General features: G+C 41.3%; 3 protein-coding genes across 3 annotated transcripts in view; 2 read left to right on the top strand and 1 right to left on the bottom strand.

Annotated features, from left to right (window-relative positions):
* LOC139926156 (testis development-related protein) overlaps positions 1-13693 on the top strand; it is a 404183-nt gene that overhangs the window by 165719 nt on the left and 224771 nt on the right. The gene's annotated exons all lie outside the window — the stretch shown is intronic.
* ccdc167 (coiled-coil domain containing 167) overlaps positions 1-13693 on the bottom strand; it is a 209928-nt gene that overhangs the window by 135493 nt on the left and 60742 nt on the right. The gene's annotated exons all lie outside the window — the stretch shown is intronic.
* fig4a (FIG4 phosphoinositide 5-phosphatase a) overlaps positions 1-13693 on the top strand; it is a 59115-nt gene that overhangs the window by 3139 nt on the left and 42283 nt on the right. The window contains exons 3-9 of the mRNA XM_078289828.1: positions 696-819; positions 4794-4950; positions 5980-6030; positions 7771-7934; positions 8407-8535; positions 10554-10654; positions 10969-11131. Coding sequence (XP_078145954.1) covers positions 696-819; positions 4794-4950; positions 5980-6030; positions 7771-7934; positions 8407-8535; positions 10554-10654; positions 10969-11131 — 889 coding nt within the window. The remainder of the gene's footprint in view (positions 1-695; positions 820-4793; positions 4951-5979; positions 6031-7770; positions 7935-8406; positions 8536-10553; positions 10655-10968; positions 11132-13693) is intronic.

The following is a 13693-nucleotide window of genomic DNA, read 5'->3' as shown; positions in this document are numbered from 1 at the left end:
GTGCAACAGTGAAAATACAGTCATATACAGTGAAATGCAAAGCTTGAAAAAGCATGCACACTTTCCACCTTGCTTTATCTAGTGTGTTTTGCAGTGGCATACATTTAATGCCATGAATAAACAAGACAATTCACACACAAATACAAAAAAATACAGTATTTGTGCATTTCTGCATATTCTTGTCTGTTATGCCCGTGTAATACACTGTTCACTTGGGAAGTCTAAGATTTGGATAAACAAAGTTCTTCTGTGGAGGCCCAGCAGGCAGAGATTGTTGTTCTGTTTGCAATTTTGTTTTTGCTTGAAAAACTGAGAAATAAAAATGAGGCATTTACTGTTTATTCATGACGATTTTGCAGAAAGGTTTTACATAGCAGTTAATTTATTTTTGGCTTAATTGCCTTGTAGAAGATCAATCTAAATGCTTTCATAGAAAATGTGAGGGTATTGATGAAAAAGGGCTTTCAGTCTTTTCCTGATTATTCTACTAGAAAGGCTTCAGTTGTTCAAGGCTCAGTTGTTTTGAATTGTAAGATATTAGTCCAAAAATACATGGTCATGCTCTGTTTTCTCCTTTCTTGTATATTAAGGAAAAACAGGGTTTATGGAAACTATGTACATAAATACAGAAAGAGAATAGTGCTTACAGCTTTGTGCATTTGTATCTGTGTGCGTGTGTGTGTGTGTACGTGTAGCATGTGTACAGCCAGCAGGAGGTCCGGGAGTTGCTGGGGCGCCTGGACCTGGGCAACCGCACCAAGATCAGCCAGAAGGGCTCCTCAGGCCTGTCCAGGGCTGTGTCAGCCTACGGCATTGTGGGTAAGAAAGGCCCCTCCACCCTCTGGTCACTCTCCTCCTCACTGCTGTGAGGACCATCAGTCCTCACAGGACTGATGGTCCTTGTCCATGACCTACTACATACTATAAAGGTCTGAAGTAGTAGTTATGAGTTCTAGTGTTCTCTAGCACCTCATCTCCAGAGGCAGTTTGCTCTTTCCTGGTATTAATCCTACAGCTGTGAGTGTTTCCAGTGACTTGGGATTTATCTAAAGGAATTAACATGTATACGATTTTATTCCATTGTCAAATGAAGCTTTCCACTGGGACATGGTTATTACTTTCCCTTTCCACTGCTTTTTGATATGCAGCTTCGACCAGAGAGGCTTTTGTGGCAAATCGAGCACCTCTCAAAATGCACAAAATGAGACTAAATGAAACGATAACAATAGTGTTAAGCAGCGCTACAACAATAATAGTCACATTTTCTGTAAGCGCTAGATTGTGTGCTCACAACCGATTTTGCAGCAGTGTATTAATGGGACTCTCTTACATTTAGTAATGTTCAAAAAGAGAAGGCTAGAAATGTAATTCCAAATCTGTTAATAAGTGCATAGATCTCAGGCTCCCTTCTTTAATTGGGTCTCTGTGGAAATGAGCTTGGCAAACTAAAATGACAGTGTAACACATTTTTTAGTCTTGTGATTGGTTTCTGGAAAGACAAACTAATCTCCCCAATCACTGTGCTGTGGACTTTGCCCTACAGACCTAATTACTACTGTGTAATATCTCATAAGCCTAAACATTTGTAGTATCTGCTGTCTAGCCCTTTTCTTGGTCCAAGGTGCGGCAGACAGTCTGCCCTCGTCTTCTCATTTCAGCCCCTCGTTTGAACAAGGCACAACCGTCAGCGGCCTGGTCGAAACATTGTGATAACAGTTTTTTTCCCCTTTTCAAAATGAATGACTTGTTCTCTGACAGTGAGGCGTCTGGCTTCTTTCTTCTGGTCCCACATTTTATTCCACATATGAGGGGGACATTTAAATAAATATAAGTCAGATCATGCCAGATAATTTGTCTGTCACAGAAACATACAGCGGTGAGAAAAACATTGCAAACCCTTTGGATTCACGCATTAATTGCTCCTAAAATGTGTCTGATCTTCATCTAAGTCATAAAAATAGAGCAACACAATCTGCATTAAATGCATAACACACAAACAATTGCACAGGAGTATTTCCTACAGTAGTAGTTAGATGCTGTATGAGTTAAAGGGGAGTAACACTGAAGTCAAGAGTTTCTGCATCTTATTCTTATGGCATAAAACCATCCAATCAGTATTTATGAACATCAACAACTCTTTCACAAGGCCAGATAACAAAGAACCAAGACTGATGAAGAATCTGTGACGTAATAGCATTTAAGGCTGATAGAGACTGAAGTATAGATTTGATGAGCTCATGCAAAATGTGTCCAAGTGTTTACTTCCAAATGAGCTTCATGTTGTTGTACTGTCATCTGCTCTAACCAGAAAATTGACCATATCACAAAAACATAAGAAACCTGGATACCACCACAATCACCCTTTCCACTTTTTCCAATTCATCTTCAAATGTATGTGTGTGTGTGTGTGTGTGTGTGTGTGTGTGTGTGTGTGTGTGTGTGTGTGTGTGTGTGTGTGTGTGTGTGTGTGTGTGTGTGTGTGTGTGTGTGTGTGTGTGTAGGGGAATATACGTTTCCATTTCTGGCTAAGGGAAATACAAGTGACTGTTAACTAATATAGGCCAGACTCCATTTAGGGCATAGGAGTATATTCAATTCCCTAGTATTCCCCTTTATATAAGTGTTATAATGGCATATTTTGAAGCTAAAATTCAGAGGCATCATCCTTGTAGATGGGTCGGTCACACTGACACCGACAGATTCTGTCTGTGACATCTGTTTAAATGGCTAAATTGGATGCTTTTTCCACTGTGCCTTAACATCATCTCCTTTCACAAGCAACTGTTTGGCAAAGTCACAGTGTCATACAGAATAAAAGAGTGATGTGGCCATGCAGAGTACAATATATCCCTAGAGCCCCTTTCTGTTATATAATGACTACCATTATTGGTGTATTAGTATATTTGTATTCATTTTCATCCAGCAGTTGTGTCACCCTGACCCATCTCTGGCAGCAAGAAATACAGTGAACTCACTTGCAAATTATTTGTTATTCAACAATGCATCAACTGAAAGGATTTTAAGTAGGTCCTTGGGTGTTGTGGAAGTACAGTGTGCTCTCAGACAAGGCCATAGCTTATGTGCTTAGTCTTATTGTCATTAAACGGGGCGAACAATGCCTGACGCCTGCAAATTTAGGTCAGCCACCTTCCACTTAAATCCCTCATGAATGCTATACCCCTATAGTCACCTATAGTCACCTCCAACCTACTGTCATTTTAAAGGGGAATTCACCTATGTTATTTCCTGTGCCCCAGGACAGTTTAGTCAATACTTTTGAACATGTACCACTCTTTCCTAAAGCTAGAAACTGGAGGACTAACCCCTGAATTTGTGACTGGGATGTAAAATCTGGCACTGCCCCACAGACAGTAAATAGGGTGCTGACTTTGTTGATTTTTGTTTGTTCTTGCACCCAAATGGGGTTTAAATTCTGGTTCATGCCTGTTAGCAATGCTAGAATATAAACTTCATTTTGGTGTGACAACTCAACTTAGCATCTTATGGCTCCACAAAGTCAGCGCCCCATTCATTGTCTATGGAGCAGCCCCTGATTTTACAACCCAGTGGCATAACAAGTTCAAGGGATGACTACATTGACTAAACTGTCCTTGGGAACAGAAATGACAAATGTGAATTTTTAAATGGGTGGCATGCCCAGGTAGAGCCTTCTCTCATTACACACCTGGACAGAATGACTCCTGAGTTATTTAGCAGAGCGGGCAATGAGCTCAGAGAAGCACACAACAAAAAAAAGGACAAAGTGTGAAACAATCTGAATCTTACCATTTGTCTTTTATTTATCAACCAGCACTGGTTGCAATAGAGCATGTACAGTGTGTTAGACTCATATATTTTTTGTATTGTACTAACAGATAAAGGACCGCACATTTTACAAACATGGATATTTAAAGCATTTTTCATTGGATTAGTCTTAATCCTTGTCTTTGAGCTAAAGTTATTGTTGTATATGGAATTGGTTGTTAATGGATGCATGGATTTACATCATATGCACCTACATTTGAGGCTTTGTATGTGAAAAGATGGCAGAGATAATACAAACCTCATCCCTCTTGCTAATTGGGTAATACTAGGGTACTGGGGGCATCCATGATGCTAACTAGTCCAAATGTGGGAGGGCTTCTGCAGTGCTGACTTTATTCAGCTGCAAAATTGCATCTATGACCCACAATTCAGCTGACAACAGATTCATCTTGGCGGCAATATTATGAAAGCAGTATATCTGGAAGGCTCACTTATTTAAGGTACTGGCCTTGATGAAGTGAATATTACTAATATAATCAGACCATTATAAAAAAGACACGCAGACATCATCCATTATGCATTGAATGTCATAGATGAGAAAATGGTTTGTCAGAAGCTGAAAGCAAATCATTGAGTATATGTGTGTGATACTCGTTTCTGGGCCAGGTTTTAATTATGTAAGAGCAAAGAAATGGATTGGAGTGTATTGCTGGCATCCTAGCCAATATAGTGAAATGTCACCACTCACACTGTAGCCCACAAATTCACTTGTTCATTTGTTTGCATTTTCAAGGCCCCAGTCAATGCTCAGGCAGCTGAAAGGTTGACCTACAAATTAAGTTGCTCCGAGTTTGTTCAGAAGTTATACGAGTTCTGGCACAGCAAAGTTAACTTAAGAGAAAGTGTTGTAGTGTGAGTGACACATTATACGCTGGATTACTGTGTTGACTAATTATTGTTTGGTTTGGTAATTCATTTGATTGTTTTATCTTAATAGATTTTATATAATGTGTTTTTTGTCTTGACAGGGTTTGTACGTTTCCTCGAGGGACACTACATCGTGTTGATCACCAAGCGCAGAAAGATGGCCGACATCGGCGGCCACTCCATCTACAAAATTGAAGACACAAGCATGATCTACATCCCCAATGACTCGGTCAGGGTCGCACACCCTGACGAGGCAAGGTACTCTCTCTCTCTCTCTCTCTCCTTCTCTCCTTCTTCTTCACTCTCCCCCCTCTCACCCTCCCCTTTCTTAGGCCATTTAAGATCGTGTGGCCAGTCAAGTGTTTTCATCTCATGCAAACACACACACACACACACACACACACACACACACACACACACACACATACTCACTGGGACTGCCCGATATTGACCAAAAAACGTCAATATCGTGCCTTACATGGGAGTACATGTTGACAGTTTTTTACATGTCTTTTTCTGACATTTCTGACTAGAAATTCTACACAGCACCAGAATACCTTGTTTAGGAATCTGCCTGAAAGACATTTCCAGCAAAGGAAAAATTCAGTCTTATGATTTGGAACATACATTAGTCAATATTGCAATGTCAAGTGTTTATGATTGGTTGAGCCCCTGTCTCACACACGCACACACACACACACACACGTCCTCAAGAACAAGAACTTCATTCTCATACTGAGGCAGTATTTGACCCCTCGTCCACTTAACCTTGCCACTGCTGTATCATTAAGACAAGACAAGATAATACGATGAACCTTCATTGATCCCTGTTGGTTGTTGCAGCAGCGAAGGTAATAGGATTGGCTGTATTGCATTATTGTCTGTTGAGGCTACTGCCGTTGGAGCGATTGATATCTCCGCTGCTTCTATGATGGCTCCAATGTCTGACCCACAAACCCATTTACATGTACCCAACTTGTCAGTCTGGGGCTTTGACACGAGCAATGACTGCGAGCGAGTAATTTCATATTTCATTTGGTTGTGTATGCTTCAGTTGTAATTATTGTAGAAGTGGGAATCCTGCCCCATCAAACAGTTTCCTCACTTGCCTTAAGCTTTCTCATTCGGGTGATAACCATAAAACTGTGAATCATAGATGTAGCAAAATGTCAACAGTAGAGCACTCACATTGTTTGAGTACAAAGCTAAATGCCACTCCATCAGTCAAAAACATGTCTTCTTTGTTTCGATGTGAGTTTGACTGACTGAGTTCTGCCTCTCTCCCAGATACGTGCGGATCTTTCAGAACGTGGACCTATCCAGCAACTTCTACTTCAGGTAAGCCAGGCTAGTGATGCGCCCACCTTCCATGACGTGTCGCAGGAAGAAAGTGTGCTGTATGTTCTTTACAGAGCAAGAGTGCCTGCTCTTCAGTGTGTTGCACTTTCTTTCTGAGCCGAAACCTTAGAGCTGCCCAGAATAGGAGTCTGATAGTCTGATTTCTAATTTGAGGTTAGTGAATGGAGGAGGAAGTCTGATTTGTCATGAACTCAACACAATGCCGGCCTCGTGTATGTGCATGTGTACAGTAGGTCTGCTGAAGGAACTCAGATGAGGCCTAGTAACATATGAACGTGCACGGCTTCATCTGTGTCTGACCTCCAGACAGCTGCTTTATTCCGTCTTGACAAGTGCGCCCTTGGTTGTCACGAGGAGTGCGCACACAAGCTGCAAACTCATTGAATGTGGTGAATATTTCCATGACAATTTCTACAAAGGAAGCATTATCTCCATTAAGTCCAAATCTCTCTGTCACACACAAACACAAAGTGTCTCTACGGAGCTGCTCCAGATTTTACACAAATATTGATTGGACTGTCATGAACCATAAGGATAAAATATATGAATTTTTCAATAGATTGCCTTTAGACTCCCAACTCTTTGCACACGGTTCCTATCAGTGATTTTTGTTCTAGTAATTTGTAGCTGTACCGCTATAACAATGGGTCTAGTTAATTCTCTATTCTCTAATATTTATCCTTTCATCTAAGGACCACAGGTCTGTTTTGAAGTAGAAATGGTTGCATAGTAACATCAATGTATGATTTATGACTCATCTCTTTCTGCCAGTGGTTGTAATCACAAAAGGGACATGCAGAAAGACAAAAGCCATGGACAGATATTAAAGTTAGAGCTATTGCATTCAGAGTTGGTCCAGAGACCTAGTTTGTCACACACTAGTCATTCAGCCCTTGAATATATACACACACACACACACCTACACACACACACACACACACACACACACACACACACACACACACACACACACATACACACACACACACTAACTAACTAACTTATCCTGTCATGTTGGCCACTTTGTTCCCCCTAGCAGCATTTCAAGATTTGACTGCTTTCCTTTTGGTAGCTGAAATAAGGAGAAAATGGCTAATTGTTTTTGTCTCCATCCACTCTGTATTTAATAAAAATTAGACAGATGAGATTTTGGTCGGAATCAATTGACTATAATTATGGGAAAATATGGTCCAAGTCGAAAATGGCAGGAGTTATGCTTTAAGAGGAAAATTTAATTCTATACGTGTGTGCCAGCAAACTTCTGTTATAGTTTAATTTACCATTGTACTATTGAATTTCATTATGGTTTACATGACTTTAGAAATTAATTCTGTGCAGTATCTATTTACTAAAAGGGTGAAAAAGATATATTATTGTGAAAATTTACCTTAACTATGAATCTTGGCTGTGAATTTTCAAACAACAATCGTCCTCTCATATTCAGAAAGAACTACTCTGTCGACTCCATTTGTCACTACTTCTGTCAACATCAGAGGAAAAATATCTATACTATACTATGGATAATACATATTTTTTTATACCAAAAGGTCACACTTCATGGTCACAATTCACAACCCTGTCTGACATGGATTATGGCTGATAGTTGCACTTTTACAATGTGTGTTGAAATCGTTTTTAGTCATGCTGTCTGTAGCTTGGCCAAATCATGAATGCGCTGTGAGACTGTACAGACTGTACTTGTTTTAAATGGCCCTGCAGCTACAGCTATGACCTGAGCCACTCGCTGCAGTACAACCTGACTCTGCTGCAGAGGCCCTGTGATCTGGGGTCAGCGGCGGCCTCCTCCGCCGAGGAAGAGGTGCACACACACAGCAAGCAGGACAGCTTCGACATCTTTGAGGACGAGGGGCTGCCCACGCAAGGTAAGCCGAAATTAACCCATAACCTCTGTTCCTCTATTCCTCAGGCTGGTGATTTGTTGAGTTTAAAGTCCGAATTCTGAGAATAAAACCAGAACTCTGAGTTTAAAGTAGAATTCTGAGATTAACCTAAAAAAAATCACCTGCCTTTATTGTTGATTTTATTCTCAGAAATCTGACTTTAAACTCAGAACACACAAAGAAAAAAAAGTTTTGCTCCATGTTTGGAGTTTTCTATCTTCATTTAAGACCAGTCCAAAAGAGGTAGGGATAGATCATGGAAGACATCCAACAACACAAGCATAAAACCACTTATAACTTACTGCTGTGTCTGAATATGCTCTTATTCAGCAGCCTGCGTCACCTCAGCTGAGCTTCCTTTTCCATTTGTTACTGTCTAACTGATAATTTGGTCTAATCCCGGTTCAGTAAGATGATCCGGAGGGTTTTATGTGTTCCCGCTCTTCCACCACAGTGGTCTACGGCCTGCAGAACGAGCCGTACTTCAAGTACGTGTGGAACGGGAAGCTGCTGGAACGGGTCAAGGACACAGTGCATCACGATTGGCTCATGTACATTATCCACGGCTTCTGTGGCCAGTCCAGTATCCTTTTGTCACGTTCGCGTGAGTTTGGATTGAGCATTGCAAGATTGTGTGTCTGTTGCTTTTATGTGTGTTTGCGTGTGCTTGGTGAGTACGTGTGCTTGCTGACTTTTTCTTTTATTTGCATCAGCAACTTGTATTTTCTTTTTTAGCATAAACTTTTTTTAAAAGAATGTACACAAAGTTTGGACAGACCACATTTTTCTTTATTTTTTACTAATAATAGTAAAGACATCAGAACTATGAAATAACACAAATGGAATTATGCAGTGACCAAAAAAGTGTTAAACAAATCAAAACTATCTTATATTTTAGATTCTTCATAGTAGCCGCCCTTTGCCTTGATGGAAAGGCAAAGGCTTTGGAAAGAAATTCATACATAGGCATCAACTTCACTATTTATATTTGTTTATGCATAAGCCTTTAGATCAAAATGGCTTTACGATAATGAAAAATATAGTGCATTCAATCAGGTGTGTCCAAACTTTTGACTGTTAGTGTACTTATTGGGATTTTAATTTGAATAGGCAAAACTATACAGACAAAGAACAACTGATAAATGTAAACTTTACTGTGTTTTTGAGTATCTTGCAATGCGCTACATAAATATAATGTATTATTATTAAATGCAGAGAAACCCACAACCTTCATGAGGCATTAAAGATCACACCGAACAGATCAGAACACAACTGGATGTCTCATGCTCTCATCCTCTGTCTGCACTCCCCCTCATCTCTTAACATCAAGTCACTTGTTGAAATGTGTTTGGCCTCCAGCGAAACACGTGGAACACACACTGCGAGCGAGCGTGCCACTCACCCCAAAACAGAAGCAGCAGCGGTTTCTGTACATTTTCAGGGCCGTAGGAAAACGAGTATGATGGCAATTAAGAAATGGTTATCAGGTATGTAAACACTAGCGCTTGCATAATCTCTCCATCTGTTAACTGGAGGAAAAACAAAACATTATGCATATTTGATTAGATGAGCTAGATAGTTGCTCTGTTTGGATGGAAGATACAAGAAAGGGTGTGTGTGTACATGCACCTGCACCTGCCTGCTACCCCATGTTTGGCCATGCAATCTATCCATTGTTTTGCTTTTTTTCGTTTTTGACTTTTGACTCGACCCAAACTGCATACCCGCGATTTTATATAAAGCTTTACATGACTAATTTCCTCGACATTCTTTGAGAAGCTTTTGTAGTATTGATGCATCGGTTGGTCCTGCAGAGCTGCTCGGGGCATGGATAGAGCCAAGTAAACAGTCTCATTTATTATGGTAAAAGGCTGCCTTGGGTTACCCACTGTAAAGGTTTCAATCATTTTCCATCAAGTTTCACCTCCATAAATCACACCAAACAGGGAGAAATGTGCTTTTTGCTTTTCAGTCAAAAAAGTTAGTTTCTCAGTAATTAAAAACAAAAGTATTAATGAATTAATACATATGCCGGCTATTGTGTTATTGTCTTTGCCTAATGCCGGAGTGTTGCACAGTGAAATGGAGCAGACTGAGCTGGTGCTGTTTACAGTCAACAGTGTCATCTCTCTTATCAGGCAGCACGCTACCACACTGGAATTTAGACAGTTCCTGGAAGCTGTTTGGCTTTCAGGGCTGTTTTCTGAGAGAGTGGCTGGTGCTGGGTGCAATATGGGGACAACTGACGGATGGGGCAAAACCAGAAATTTGTAGTTATTATGGACAGATTATGAGGAGAACGTGAAGAAGGAGCCATATGGTAAAAGAAACAAGACCAAAAAAGAATGATGAATGACAGAATGATTATAAATGAAAGGTTGAAAAGAAGCTATCAAGTGCTGTGGGGGAAAACAGATGGGAGACAATGAGAGATCATGGCCAGGATGGAAAATAACAGAGAGGGAGATAACAAAAAAAGAGAATATGTACTGTAGAACTATGATCTGTATGTGTGTGTGTGTGTGTGTGTCCGAGCATGCGCTTGTGTAACGCCTTGTGTGAGTGGTGTATTAGTATTCCTCCTTTACCTACCGACTACAGAGCTTCTGATCTATGGCCGACCGGTTCACATCACCCTCATCGCCAGGCGCTCCAGCAAATTTGCCGGGACCCGCTTCCTCAAAAGAGGAGCCAACTGCGAGGTACAATGGTTGCCAAGACAACCGGGAAGAATAGATAGTGGAGGCTGGGGTGAGAGGCACCGGGATGATTGAGATGAGTCAGGCTGGTCGCAGGGGGTTAATTTGACCCGCTGCTTCTGCCTTGCGTGCGTGTGGGTGTGTGTGGGGAGAGAGGGGAAGTTACTTTAAGAAAAACACAGATTTGACCCTCTTTCTATTTGCACTTCTGTACTGAGATTGGCTTGGATTTCAGTTTACACAAATTCCTGCTTTACTTTTCTACATTGGCAAAAAGTAAAAAAAAATCCAGAAATCCTGTTTTCTGTTGTCTCTAGGGGGACGTGGCCAATGAGGTGGAGACGGAGCAGATCATCCATGATGCCTCAGTTATGTCATTCACGGCGGGAAGTTACTCCTCCTACGTCCAGGTGCGAGGCTCGGTCCCCCTCTACTGGTCCCAGGACATCTCCACCATGATGCCCAAACCCCCAATACGATGTAAGACCGCTGCTACACGCCAGATGTCTTCCTCGTTTTATACGTCAGTGGCTCATTTGTTGTACAATATCAGCATAGTCTGGTCCAGATATGAAAGATTATGCATTATATATTACATTAGGCCTACAGTAAATGTAATAGTCTAAAATCTCTATCCATTTGCTAAGGAGAAGGTAGAGATATTGGCAAGGCGGCCCAGGTTTTGAGGGGAATTTGTTTGGCATGGACCTTTTCTCTAAACCACTTGCCCTTGCAGAGAAGATCAGAGGGGCTTACTTGTTGCCATGTAAGGAAATAGAGAAGAAATCATCCACTGAATGGCATATCTGGATGTGCTGAAGTGGAATCCAGCCTCAGTGTTAAACTCAAGTTCCTTACAGTAGATTTCCATCAAGAGACAGGTTTCTCTCAATCGCTAGTTCTACAAAACCTGTTTAATTCTGCTGAACAGTTGCGGACTGAAGTTGTTTTTATTTTAATCTACCTAGGCAAGGTGATATTCCTATATGCATAACAAATACAAAAAACGGCCATATCTTCTGGTAAAGCTTAAATCCAGTATAGAGAATGGCTACCACGATATGTTTTTTCACTAGTTATCATAGATAATGCTCAATATATTCATTCTTACAGTATATATAATATATATACTGTATATAACAGTTAATTCTAGCAGCTGTTCAGGACAAGAAACATCCTTGTAATGAGAGAATAGTATAAGCAGAATAAATGCATTAAAAATCACAGTGTGGCTTTGCTTCAGGGCTGTCCTTCTCAAGCACTGGGACAAAGATGAAAAAGAGAACGGTGAATCCAGGACGCCCCCCTCTCGGTTCCATTCTCTGTATCCATTCTTCTGTCGCATTATGAGTCCAACGGGATAAAAATGCAAAAGCAGGACAGGAGGCGATCAGGTCCCTGAGACTGACATTGGAGACGGCTCCGTGTGTGCGTGAGTGTTTGTGTGAGTGTGTGTGTGTGTGTGTGCCCCTGAGTGCGCACGCCGGCATGTGTGCATGTATGTGTACGGGGACTGTATTAAATCATCTTATCGTTTTTTTTCCCCCGTTTGCCCTTTAATTCATCCTTGGATGACATTTACCTGCGTGAGGTAGAGACACAGAGCGTGTCACTAAAATCCCTGTGCGGATCAACTTACCTCATCATCCTGCTCCCAGTTTGCCGCTTTTAAGTCCTTATCTGACATTTGCCAAATCGTCCCCAATGCTTACACAAGCAAGCATTTTTGTGTGTGTGTGTGTGTGTGTGTAAATGTATAGGTTGGCAGCATGTTATGTCTCTGGTAACTCAAGTTTATTCCTGAATAGCTCCTCTTTCAGCTGCCACGTTTGCTTCCATTGAAGTTCCGTTATTTCAATTATCATTCCACCGATACTAATTTGAGATAAAGAAAAAGAAACAAGGAGAAAAGAAAACTCATATTAAGTTTACTTGTCCTCTCTAGAGTTCACAGTAGTGTCTTGGACTACATTGCGGTGTCTTTCTGCTTCAAGTGGTGATATAACAGCCTATATCTACAGTAACACCATACCCTTTTTACATGTCTGGCTTTGTGCTCTCTGTCCACAGCTTTGAATATTGTGAAAATGACTGGAGTCCTCATCTATTCACAGCTAGGCACACCTAAAAGCTGACAAATCATCCAGCCATGTTCAAGTCCATCTAAATATTTGTGTGTCTGCATAGAGTGACATCCATTAGACAAATCTAGGTCAGCGACACGGTTAAGAGACAATGTGAGCCCAGTGCCTGTGCATGCAGAATACAGTAGACCATATCACGCCATGCGTCTGCCTTGCCCTTACCTCTGCCAAGACTCACTGCTACACAAGTATGTACTGTCTTTATGATTGCCCTGAAGTACGTGAATGTCTGGGTTGTGAAGGAGATGACCTTACTTAATGGCCTGACTTCATTCCCTACCCAGAGTGCAATGAGAATGTCTTAGACTCTCATCTCCCTTGAAGTCTAAGCAGAGGAATGACGGACAAAATGCAGTGCAAATAAGAAATAGATAGAGGAGTGAAGTCGAGAAGTGTGTGTTGTTGTTGAGCTGGCGTTTGTGTTAGTGGTGCGGGTCGAGAGAGTTGTCGGCGAGCAATTGTGTGAGATGAACCGTGGCGTGATCTGACCCATTTCCTCTGATCCGTCCCTTTGGTTGTTTGACTGGTCCAATTCAGTGGCAGGCTGCAGGTGTGGGGCTCCGCATGAGCAGCCAATGGAGACGTCAACTAAGATTCTAAAATAAAGAATGAGCAGATGAAAGAAAAAAATTGAGAGAATGCATGAAACGGTGAACAACAAGCAGCGGCTGTGGTCAAAAGTAAATTGGCTTGCTGAGTGTGGCATTGTACCGCACAGCCCAGTATAATACTTTTATTTGGCCATTCATGTTGGCCTTATGAAACAGACTGACCCTATTAAAACAAGTTACATCGCCTCGTCTCTTTGGCTCTGTCTCGGTTTAAGGGCAGAACCTTGAGTTTTGAGAAGGCGCAGGATGTGGAGACGGGATGCATGGAGTTATATAAGGAATTTTCT

This window comes from Centroberyx gerrardi, chromosome 18 (assembly GCF_048128805.1).
Source record: "Centroberyx gerrardi isolate f3 chromosome 18, fCenGer3.hap1.cur.20231027, whole genome shotgun sequence".
NCBI classification, from domain to species: Eukaryota; Metazoa; Chordata; class Actinopteri; order Beryciformes; family Berycidae; genus Centroberyx; species Centroberyx gerrardi.
The sequence above is the reverse complement of the archived record's forward strand: the minus strand, read 5'-3'. Positions and strand labels throughout refer to the sequence as shown.